Genomic DNA, 13,106 nt, shown 5'->3' on the forward strand with positions numbered 1-13,106 from the left:
TGGAGACCACAGTCGGTGCCAGAATCTAAGCCTGGGTGACACAGTTACAGATGAGTCAAAGGTTCAAGGACTCTGTGTCCACCGATTCCTATGTGGACATTCATCCACTGAGGACAGAAGGAAACCTAGCGGAGTGGTTTTTGTTTGAACGAAGCGCAGTTTAATTTCCTAAAGGAACTGGATTTCCAGAAAGTGTGAGCCACCTTAGATTTCTGGATCCAGCCTTCTGTTCATCTTCATGAAACACTGGATTCAAACTAGCAGGAATATATCAGAATTTCTAGAACCTGAAGTCACCTTGGAAACCACTCCTCTTTCCTTTATGTCTCTCCATCTCTAACCTTCTCTTTCCCTTAAAGAATACGTTGTATTCTGTATCATCAAGGCATCTTTCTACATTCCCTGGGACCATCAACATGGAGAGTGCCTTTTTCAATACTCTGGCCTCTACAAAACTATTATGCTTCTCGTCCATGACAGGTTGTGAACCCATTTAAACCTGGGCCATACATAGGTCACCTCTGATCCTTGTAGAAATTGTCTTATCCGGGCTGGGGATTTAGCTCAGCGGCATAAGCACCTGCCTTGCAAGCAGGCGGTTGTGAGTTCGATCCCTGGTACCGATTAAAAAAAAAAAAAAAGCTTAAAAAAAAAGAAATTGTCTTATCCACATACTGGCTGATCAATAAGTTTTGTTGAGTGGATGCCCAAACATGGTGGACAAATTAATAAATTCATGGATCAGTGGATGAGTGGAAGAAAGGAACTGTAATGGATCATTGGGTAGAAAGCCCTGGAGCTACTGTTGTCTACGAAGAAGATCTGTGAAATTATCTAGAGAAAAGAAATAGTTACAAGGTAAGGATTCACAACTAGTAAGCATAATATCTAGCACAAAGTGTGAATGGAGGGCTATGAGACAAGATCACTTTTCTGATCAAAGAGATGAATTTGCACATAGGATATAGCATCACTAAAATGAATGTGCTGTGTGTCTTGGTTGTGGATCAAATGCATTAAATTATCAGTCATCATTTTAAACCTTGGAAAAGTGGTATCTTTTTTTTTTTTTTTTTTTTTTTTTTTTTTTTTTTTTTGCAGTATTGGGGATTGAACTCACGACCTCGCGCTTGCCAGACAGGCGCTTATGCTGCTGAGCTAAATTCCCAGCCCTGAAAAGTGGTATCTTATGGCATGGAAATAATTTTTGATTTGCTGCCCTTTTCTAAGAAATACATACATACTGTGGTCATTCATAATTGTTATGTTGTTGTTATTGTTGTTTTGTCTTTTTAGACATAGTTTCACTATGAAGATCAGGCTGGCCTTGAACTCACTTTGTAGCCAAGGCTGGCCTCAAACTCAGAGCAATCTTCCTTCCTCTGCCCCCTGAGTGCTGGGATTACAGGCATGTGCCACCATAACCTCACTCAAAATTGTTTTCTAATAACTCAACCAGACTGACATTTCAGACTAGATTCCTGAACCTATGCAATTCAAAGAATATTGAGTTTTGAACCTAAGTATTTTCTTTAGGTGACAAAGGAAATGCAGCATGGACAGTGCCAACCAGACAGCCTCAGCAGCAGAGTTTGTTCTCTTGGGTCTCTCTGCCCACCCAAAACTGGACAAAACATTCTTTGTGCTCATCCTGGCCATGTACCTGGTGATCCTTCTGGGCAACAGCGTCCTCATCCTGGTGACCATCCTTGACTCCCACCTGCACACGCCCATGTACTTCTTCCTGGGGAACCTCTCCTTCCTGGACGTCTGCTACACGACCTCCTCTGTCCCCCTCATCCTTGACAGCTTCCTCACTCCCAGGAAAACCATCTCCTTCTCAGCCTGCTTTGGGCAGATGTTTCTGTCCTTTGCCATGGGAGCCACAGAGTGTGTGCTCCTGGGCATGATGGCGTTTGATCGCTATGTGGCCATCTGCAACCCACTCAGGTACCCTGTGATCATGAGCAAGGCTGTTTATGTGCCCATGGCCATCAGTTCCTGGGTGGCTGGGGGTGCTGCCTCCATGGTTCAAACATCACTTGCTATAAGGCTGCCCTTCTGTGGGGACAATGTCATCAACCACTTCACCTGTGAGATCCTAGCTGTCCTGAAATTGGCCTGTGCTGACATCTCCGTCAATGTGATCAGCATGGGGGTGACAAATGTGATCTTCCTGGCAATCCCAGTCTTGTTCATCTCTTTCTCCTATGTCTTCATCCTCACCACCATCCTGAGGATTCCCTCCGCCGAGGGCAGGAAAAAGGCCTTCTCCACCTGCTCTGCACACCTCACTGTGGTGGTCATCTTCTACGGGACCATCCTCTTCATGTACGGGAAGCCCAAGTCCAAGGACCCCCTGGGGGCAGACAAGCAGGACCTTGCAGACAAGCTCATCTCCCTCTTCTATGGGGTGGTGACCCCCATGCTGAACCCCATCATCTACAGCCTGAGGAATAAAGATGTGAAGGCTGCCATGAGGAACCTGGTGGTATTTCAGAAGCCCTTAACCTAGTGATGTTCAGAGAATAGCTGTTCCCATAGTTTTGTGCTCTTGGCTGCTTTATTCACAAGTGTCAATTAAAGATTTTCCCCAGACAAGATACATGTGAAGAGTGAGTACCAGAATATGAGGTTATACATATGTCAGAGAGCTTTGGCTGTAATTGGACACAATGAAAACGATACCATGTAAAGACCCTTGGGAATGTGCTCTATGAATGGAAGTGAGTGTTGCTGAAAAATGGACATTTTATCTAACTCCAGGGCACAAGTCTGAGCTCACCTTTGTGAGAAGATTTGTCCTTTATTCAGGGGGAAAAAAGCCTGTTCTCCAGATATTTGTGTTGCAAGAAAGTAAAGTCAGTATCAATTTCCTTAAAAAGAAAGCCCTGAAGATGGTGTAGGGCCAAACTCCAAGACAGAGCTTTGAGTGATATACTGTGCTCACAGTATAGAATGAAAAGTGTCTTCATTGGAGATGTAAATATATCCCTTCAATTTTTATTTTTCTTTCGGAGGCAGAGCTAAGATAGAAGTAAAAAAGAAGTTGCTTTTTTTCCCCTTCTCTTTCTTTCCCTTCCCTTCCCTTCCTCTTCCTTTGCCTGGGCCTCAGTGGTGTTGGAATCAGGTAGAACCCATGCAGGGCACTTTTTCTGAGAGCAACAAAGCCAGATCCTGAAACACGCATGTAGATAAGCCTATCCTAGGACACATACAGCTGGTGTCCAATTTTAAGCTGGAATTTCCTGTCCTCAGCAAGTGTCATTTAAGTACAAAGTCTGGAGAGGTGAGTGACAGGTTGCAGGGGGAAGAACAGAGCAGGGCACCGGTGCAGTCTGGGGGAAGCTGGCAAAATGGGACCAGGAGGAGATGAAACACACAGCTAGAGGGAAGATGACTGACTGCAGGGAATGGGAAAATTAACATGAGCCCGTGCGCCGTGCGACTCAAAAGAGGTCCAGGATAAAGTGTGTGAGCATCTCAGCTACCAGAGACATATAGAGGGCCAAGGTACTGTGAGGTAGAGAACTTGTGTCTGCGTTATCCCGGAGGCAATTAGATGATCATTTTTGCCTCAAAATCAAAATCTCAAAGAAAACCTCTGCACCTTTCTTGGGCACTGAGGCCTTTTCCTGGGCAGTGGCCAGGCACTCTTCAGCTCCACAGTGCTCTCCTGCCCATGGTAGACATAACGTGAGCATGGAGTCGTTGCCTATGTAATTCTGAAACAGTCTCCCAGGCTGCAGGAGCCTGTCTGATATGTCAAAGCCACCATGACCTGTCCTGCCCCGGTGTGAGCTTGCCTTTGTTCACAAAGCCCACTTTATTTTTTTTTAATTTTTATTTAAAGAAAGACTAAACAAAAAAGAAAATAAGTAGAAATAATACATATGTTCAGAGAAAAAGATAAAGAGTAAGAAATCACTAGTTGATGTTTACATATTGTCATTTTACAAATGGTTGTGCAAGATACAAAAATGGAACATGTAAAGTGGGAATTCAAACAGTGAGACTGCAACCAGTTCTGTTCAACTGTCCAACAAAAACTTAGTAACATGGTTGTCAATCCTATACACTTAAACATACATGTAGTTACTCATATCTTCTTTTATGTTTAGATTAAACAAACTAAAGCAGGTTAAAATCATTCTGAACAAAGAATAGTATTGCTGGATTTCACATCATGACACTCTAGGATCAGCAATGGGTACTGTAGTGTCTTTTTTTTTACATTTTCTTTAAACAAAGACTAAACAAAACAGAAAACAGGTAGAAATAATACATAATTTCAAAGAAAAAAATGAACAGTAAGAAATCACTAGTTGATGATTACAGATTGTCTTCTTACAAATAGTTATTCAAAATACTAAAGTGGAGTTTATAAAGTGGAGATTCAAACAGTGAGATTGCAACCAGCTCTGTTCAACTATCCAACAAAAACTTAGAAATATAGTTATCAATCTGATACACTTAAACATACATGCAGTTATTCATATCTTCAATTATGTTGAGATTGAGTTAAACCCAAGCAGGCTAATATCACTCTGAACAGGGGCTGGGGATTTAGCTCAACAGCATAAGCACCTGCCTTGCAAGCAGGTGGTTGTGAGTTTGATCCCCAGTACCAATAAAAAAATATATATATATCACTCTGAACAAAGAATAATACTGGGTTTCACATTATGACACTCCAGGATTAGCACTGGGTATTTTAGTGTCTCTTTTTCTTCAAAGTATCTGTTCATTCCATCATGTGTCATAAGATCAATTCTCATAAACTGTTTATAGATTCTACACATGTATGAGTCTTAACATACATTTCTATCCTTTCTATATTAGAGGGAGAAACAAAACAAAGCAAGGCAAAACAAAACATATTCCTATAAACACATTAAATGAAATAAACATATAAGACCACTGTACAAAGAGTTTTCTACCATGGTTCCTGTGTTGTCTCTTGTTATCTCCAATAGAACTGGCTATATCATCAGATATAGTATAATTGAATATATCAGTACATAACAGTATTAATAAAAACACAACTTTGTATATAGTATAGAACTTCAAAAACTGGCAGTTATCAAACCAGAATGTGTATCGAAGAGTCTTGTCATCTTCAGTGTAGTTGCCTATACTCTCAGACTTGATGCTATCAATCATATCAGTTTTGAATAAAATCTTCTCTGCCTCATTTCTGTTATGCTCTTTTTTTGCCATCAGTTGTCTGCTTATCTTCTTCATTCTGTTTTCTGCTCCATTCACTGAGGCATCTCTGCCACTATTCCTGGAGTCCTAGTACTTTTCTCTCTCTCTAGAATGCCCTGGAGTATTCTCTGTAGAGTTGTATTGGTGGTGGTGAATATCCCCAGTTCCTCTTTGTCTTGGAAGCATCTTGTTTCTCCATTAATTTCTAGAGATAGTTTATCAGGGTATATCAATCTGGGATGGAGGTTATTTTCTTTCAGGGCTTGGAATATTTCACTCCAGACTCTTCTTGACTTGATGGTTTGTGTCGAGAAGTCTGCCATTATTCTGATGGGCCTTCCTCTGTAGGTTACCTGTTTCTTGTCTCTAACAGCTTTTAATATTCTGCTCTTATATTGAATTTCTGGGATCTTGATTATTACATGCCTGAGTGTAACTCTGTTTTGGGTGTAGGTGGCTGGAGTTCTGTATGCCTCATATATCAGAATATCACTTCCTTTTACTATGTTTGGGAAGTTTTCCTTAATTATTTCCGTGAGTAACCTTTGTAGTTCCTTTGTTTGTACCCCAGCATCTTCATTCACATTCTTTATTCTCAAGTTATAGATCCTTTTGTCATATTCTAACCTTTGTATTGTTACTGCTTGTTTCCTTGTTATTTTTTAAAAGTTTTTTCCTTTCATACTCCCACACTGCAAAATTGTCCTCCAGTTTGGATAATCTATCTTTAGTTTCTTTCAAGCTGATTTGCCATCTTTCCATAGAGTTTTTAATTTCCTGATGATCTCTTTGAATCTGCTTTATGTATTCTATATTTTTTATATTCTTCATCAAATGGTTCTCTCCTTTGTTTGGGTTCCTCCCTTCTTCCATCTGTGTCTGCTTGAGGGGTGCTTAGTATCTCTTTTATTAATCTTCTTGTATCTTGCTTTATTTGGCTAAATATTTTGCTTTTGAACTTGTCTCTGAGGTCCCAAATATATCTCTTTATGTCCACTGGCACTGTGTCTGATATTGCATGTTTGCTGTTCTCATTCTCCTTTGTATTTACCTGTCCTGGGTCCATGTTCTCAGGGTTGAGACCTGGGGACTTTTTGTTGTTGCTTTCTCTTCCCATCTTTTTTGCTTCTTCCAGGAGGCCTTAGTTTCTTTCTTCATTGGTTACAATTCTTCTGAAGCACTGGTTAGATGACCCTTCACACTGCTGTGTGCTAGTGAGTTGCAGACAGGGACAGTGCATGCTGGCCCCTCCCTTCTGGATCAGTCAAGGTGCTGTGGCCTGCACTGCATTACTCCACGCTGCGTTAACCACCGTAGTGGACTTTGCACTGCCTCCCTTCCGGATTGGTGGTGGCAGCGGGTGGCTGGGGCGGGGGCAGTGGGCCCTGAGTCACTCCGCTCCTCCAGCCTCCGGTGGGCCCATGGCAAGAGGTATTGCCAGCAGCCCAGAGGCGGTGCGGGGATCATTCAAACTACTGTGGCGTGCACTGTCCACAAAGCCCACTTTACACCCTTCACAGCCTGGCATCAGCTCTATATAAATTCCAACTAAAGGGGCCCAGCATTGAGATGAAAATGAAACTCTTTTGAAAAACAAATTCCTTTTTAACATATTTTATCTTAAAATTTTGAGAATTGTGCTTGGTTCTCCATCTAGATCCTCCTACAGGACTAAGGAACATGTCCCTCCAGCTGCTAAAACTGCTGCTACTGAAGATCCTTTAGCAGTCAGTTATTTGGGGAAATTAACCCATGAGGATGCTCAGCTGAAATGAGTGATTCACACAAGCTCATTTCTCCTCCCTGGGTTCAGACTACAAGCCATCACCAAGGGACACAGATGTTCTGCCTCCACTCAGGACAACTTTGAAGGCCTTCCCAGTGCCATGGTTCCCCCTGGGCTCGTCTGAGACTTTTGTTGAGATTGCATTGCTGCCCAGCTTCTCCCTGCCCAGCGCTATACTCATGCCTTCTGCCTAATCGGCCTCAGATTCTGGGTAAACTGAACTGTGACCACACACAAATTCCCATGTTAAATTAACAGATTATTTTTCTCTCCAGAATCTAAGGATGCTGACATTATTTAACAAAAATCATACAGAATAGTTGGATGAGGCTATACAGCATTGTGTTAGCACCAGAAACTTTGGGATGCACCTTATTTGTAATCTTGAAATTTATTTTATATTGTAGATAATGTCTCTGAAATACACTTGCTATTAACACCTGACCCACCTCTTGTTCCATCTCTTTCTTGCCATGAAACACAGAGAATAACTGGATAGGCATAGCATCCTGAAATAAGTGCATAAATTTATTCCTGGCTGAAGGCAATTCACCTGCGGGCTTACATCACTATAGGTCAGGCTTGGTAAACCCAAGAGGATCTGAGACCGGCTCACTTGTATCCTGCAGTAACTACCTAAAAAATTCTGCCTATAGCAAAATGTCTCTTCCCTTAGAACCTGCTGGCAGGACAGTCCTGCCCTCTGACCACAGGTAACTTCAGGCTTGATTTAACTGTGTTTTTCTTCCCAAAGAATTTTGAATTTGAATACAGAGATATCTCTTGGTTGGCATAGCGTTCTTAGACTAAGAGACCATGTAAAGCCAGGATAATGACATCATGTGCCTTTTGAGGAAGGGAAAGCTGGTCTACAGAGATGGATGACGTAGTAAAGAGAAACATACCCACATGAAAACAGAAGCAAAGGTTGCAATGCAAGACCTAAATCTTGAGGAGGTCTTTTCACTTTTATTTTATGGTAATACTTAATCCTACAGAAAAGTAGAGGGCATAATCCTCATGTATTTATCTCCCAGACCCAACAAGAATCTTCTCACTGACAATCTTTTTCATCCAAACATCCTTTGGGTTATTTTTCCCTTTCCTGGGTTATTCTGAAACAAGTTCCAGATAACCCTACATTCTATATTTAAATACTTCCGTATTTATCTATAAAAGTTACTGTTATACTTGTAAAAATGGAAATAAATTATCATTACTACATCTACAACCAATTCCTTGATATCATCAATTATCCAGAATTTATATGCCCCCAAAATTCTAACAAATGCTTTATTTCATTTTATTGAACCAGGGTTCATATAAAACTGTACTACCTACCTCCATTAATCTATATTTCTCTCTCTCCTCCTTTTTGTTCTTTCCCCTTCCCTTTGCTCCTCCTACCACTGCTCTCTCTTAATTTTTCTAAAGGGCAGTTTTCATCATGGGACACTATAAAGCTCACCATGTCTGCATTTAACTGACTGCCATTCAGCGATATCTTTCTGAATTTCCTATGAATCGATTATCACATCTAAAGCCTTGGGAGTTTTCCTATTAATGCAGTTACAAATCCATGGCTCCTAGAGCATCCGCATCTGTGACGACTTCCCTGCATTTTGGAAGGTCAAGATGCCCCAGGTTCAACATCCACGATTCCTCTGTAGACCTGGAAACAATCATTTTATCTAAGAAGTTCTCATTTCCTTTAGAGACAAATACTATTTAAAAACTAAAACCTAGTTTCTAGAGGGTCTATTGAGTTTGTAATGGTTTTTAGACCCTTTCAATGGGAAAACAGGTAGGGAATATAACATATACATTCTGTATTTGATCTAAATATGTATGCATGTATGTATTATCTATCATCTATCCACCTATCCTTGGCCATGTTCTGCCTCACACTTCAATCAATGATATGCCACATCGCATATATGATGGTGGCCCCATAGGGCTATAACGGAGCTGAGCAATTCCTATTGCCTAACGACATTATAGTGGTTGAAACATCATAATGTAACACATTATTCATGTATTTGTGTGATGATGGTGTAAATAAACCCACTACACTGTCATCCATGTAAAAGTATAGCACATACAATTGCATACAAATTGATTATGATAATTTTTTTTGGTACCAGGGATCAAACTCACAACCTCGCACTCACCAGGCAGGTGCTTATGCCACTGAGCTAAATCTGCAGCCCCACATCTTGATTATGATAATGAATGACTATGTTACTGGTTTATGTATTTACTACTGTTTAGTGGTACTTTACGGTATACTCATTCTCCTTATGAGATGTTTACAGCAGTATGCCATATTACAGAAATACCAGTCTCAGACATCATGCATTTACCATGTTCTTAAGGTATTATTTGTTCCTTTTTGCAGGGCGGGTAGACAGAATCTCACCACGCAGTCCAGTCTGGCCTTAAACTCATTATGTAGCCCGGCCTGGCCTTGAACTTATGATGATCCTCCTGCCTTAGTCTCCCAAGTGCTAGGATTACAGGTGTTTACCACCATGACCAGCCGCATCATTTGTTCTTGTGCTTCATTTAATTTCGTATTATTTTGTTCATCATCATACATGGCCCTTCATCATACAAAATCCTGTTAAGGGCTCCCAGTAAGAGGTCGTGCCAAATGATTGTCCCAGAAACAAAACTAAAAGTAAAAAGGACCAGAAGGATGAAAAATCAGTGATGATTATTGCTTATCAATAGAATATGTATCATTCCATCATGGCTGTGGTCTTGAAAAACAAGAACAAGTTTACAGAAACAGTTACAGGATCTCCTTCATAAACTAACAAAACTACAAAAGGACTTAGTACACATAGAGAAACTCTTAGTTCCCTGGATTGGATACCAGACACAGAAGTACATTCCTGTCAACAATGTGACAAGCATGGCCAAAGCAGAAAATTGTCTGTGATGCTGAGAGAAAAGGTGAGACCTGAGTATGATGCTGAATTTACTGCTAGTTGTGGGTGGTTTCAACCTTTCAAGAATTGTTACTTATTACATGATGTGAAAGTGGGTTGAGAATCTGTGAGTGCTGATGTGAAGGCAACTAAAGAATTATTTTGAAATTCTACCAAAGCTAATTATGGGAGAAAATAACCTGCTAGCACAAGAGCAATAGCAGGAAGTCAGGGTAATTTGCAAAATAATAGATTCTACCATGTAGGCCAGATGTGCAGTGGCTGTGTCGTTTAGGCTTGTGCAAGTTCTCCCTATAATATTCATGCAAGCACAAACCATCTCCAATGCATTTCTCAGATAGTCTCCATTTTGTTAAGCAAAACAGGACTGCACATGTATTTACGTTTAAGTAAAATATATTTAGATTTAGATCAAATGCATCATACATACATCCATAAGATTCAAATTAAAAGCAATAGACTTTTGAACTAACGTTGTTGATTTCATACCTGTATCTCCTTCTTCTGTGTCCTACCTCTTATTCTAGAAAAGTTCAGACAGTTTAAAGTTACATAAACACACTGAGTTGACATGGGCAATCTGAGTGGGTCACACTCTCTGGAGGCCAGTGGCCCATCAAGGGTACCATGAGTCCCAGGGCCTGAGTCATGGTGTGTGCCCTTCTCTACTCAGTCTTGAGCCCCCCACATCGGATGAGTTCAGAAATGAGGTACTGGGGAGCAGAGGGTTGGGGAAGAATTTCAAGAGAGAACAAAGCAAGGAGAGAAGGACTCCAAGATGAAATTTTGGGGCATCACACAGCTTAGCAGTGATTTTCCTAAATCTTGGTGAGGGTTGCCATGGGCTTTGCTTACCAAAGAGCAGCTTTTGACAGAAAAGCTCATGTGATACAGACTAAAATCAGCTGGCAGATCTCCTCTGCACACTGTCAGAGGTCTAAATTCTGCATCCCTGCCCTATTCAAAAATAGGTGTTTCCAGTATTTATACTTAGAAAAGAGAGGATTTGTTGAGTATTTGAAGGAGCACAGCTACAGCCAGCATTTACTTATCTGGGGCCCATGGCTCCAAGATTTTTTTTAAAGAGAATAAAACCAAACAAAATAAAACAGAACAGAGCTAATCAAAACAAAACAATGGAAGCAATGCAGGATTTCAAGACAAAATAATAGGAAATCTACAATGGCTACCATAATATAATATGTCTTATTAGCTTCAAAATAGCTGCCCACACCATCAGACAGAATAAAATCAAACAAAATAAACAGAATAAAACCAAACCAAACAAAGCAATGAAAACTGTGCAGGACCTCAAAACAAGCTAATAGGGAATTAACAATGGCTACCACCTTTCGTTTTTAGATGTTTCCTCCCCTATCAATTTCATAATATTTATTGTACATTTTAGATCCCTCTAACTCCATCAGTTCTTTATACTAAGGAGACAACACACTGTTCACTCATGCAAGTCTGAACTGATTTATCCATAAGCTTGATCTCAGATTGCATCCATTTACCTACAAGGGCCTCAAGGTTATCCCTCTTTATAGCTGAGTAACTTTCCATTGTGTAAAAATACCATATCTTTCTTACCGTTCTGTGGTTGATGGGCAAGCTACCCCTGCTTTTTTCTGGTTTCCTGTTGCATGGAACATTTTCTCCTTTGACATTCAACTTATGAATTTTCTTTTGAGCTAAATATGTTTCTTATATACAGCATATTGATGAATCTTGTTTCTTGATCCACTCTGCCTATGTTTCTTTTTGTTGGTGAACAGAGGCCAGCTACATTAATGGTTATGACCAGCATGCATTGGTTTGTCTCTGCACGCTATTTTCTGCCATTGGCTCCCTACTTTTACCCTCCATTCAATTGCCTGCCCTGATAAGCAATCCCTTTCTGCCACTGTTTCTGCCACTTTATCTCTCTCTAGAATAGCTTTCAGTACTCCCTGTAGGGCTGATTTGGTGGTCATGAATTCCTTCAGATGTTCTTTGTCATGGAAGTATCTTACTTCATTAATTTTTAAAGATAGTTTTTCAGGATACATAAATCTGGGTTGGAAGTTGTTTTCTTTCAGAACTTGAAATACTTCAATCTGTTCTTGACTTGATGGTTTGTGTTGAGAAATTTGCCATGATCCTGATGGGTTTTCCTTTATAGGTGATCTGTTTCTTTTCTATAACAGATTTTAACATTCTGCTCTTGTGCTGAACTTCTGGGATCTTGATTATTATGTCTGGGTGTAGATTTATTTTGGTTATGACTAGTTGGGGTTCCATATGCCTCACCTACCTGTATGTCACATCCTTTTCTGTTATTACTTCTGTAAATAGTCTTTTACTTTTGTGTTGACTCCTGCTTTTTAATGACACCTATAACTCTTAAATTATTTTTCTTTGTGTCATCTTGCAGCTGTTTAATTATTTCCTGGTTCATTGTTATTTTTTGTTTGTTTTGTTTTTTGGTTTTTTCAATACCAGGAATTCATAGTTATTTTTAAGAGAGCTTTCCTTTCATAATTACTAGCCATAATCTTGTCTTCAAGGTCTAAAAGTCTATCTTCAGTTTCACTCAAGTGATTTTGCTAGGTTTCCATGGAGCTCTTAATTTCCTGTATATCTCATTGAATCTGCTTATGCATTCTGATTCTCTCCTGTGTTGTTCATTCAAGATTTCCATCATTTTCCTATGTTATATTTTTAATCTATGGTCCTTTTTGGATACGCTCAGAAATTCTCTCATTATGGTTACCATTCCTTCTTTTACCAGAGATAATATTTCTGATCCGATTTCTTTTACAGCCTCATGAAGTTGTTTCTTTACTTCAGTTGCCATCACTTCAGAAACTTCAGGTATGCAGGTCCCAGTCTCTTCCATGTTTACATCTCCTGGATTTGCTCTGTGTGGCTGGAGGCCAGAGACTGCGTTTTGCTTCTTCATCTTGACAGGCTTCCTTATAACCTAAACTGTTTTAGTTTGTTTAATATATATACACATATATATGCAGTGTTTTATATATATACTGTATGTATATATTCTACTGTACGAATATGTTATGCACATGTACAACTTTTTTTAAATCAGAAAGGAGATAAAGATGAACTGGGATGTAAAATCAAACTGACACTGGACAAAATTAAAGGAAACAAAGGTA

At 39.9% G+C, this 13,106-nt stretch overlaps 1 protein-coding gene across 1 annotated transcript; it reads left to right on the forward strand.

The window, feature by feature from the left end:
* Positions 1-1,555: 1,555 nt before the first annotated feature.
* LOC100732848 (olfactory receptor 13C7) lies at positions 1,556-2,515 on the forward strand. The gene has a single exon (XM_003470865.1). The coding sequence runs from the start codon at positions 1,556-1,558 to the stop codon at positions 2,513-2,515; it is 960 nt and encodes a 319-aa protein (XP_003470913.1).
* Positions 2,516-13,106: the final 10,591 nt, after the last annotated feature.

The sequence above is a fragment of the Cavia porcellus genome, unplaced genomic scaffold (genome assembly GCF_034190915.1).
Source record: "Cavia porcellus strain 051 isolate PalLab524CR breed Dunkin Hartley unplaced genomic scaffold, mCavPor4.1 scaffold_1, whole genome shotgun sequence".
Taxonomy (NCBI): domain Eukaryota; kingdom Metazoa; phylum Chordata; class Mammalia; order Rodentia; family Caviidae; genus Cavia; species Cavia porcellus.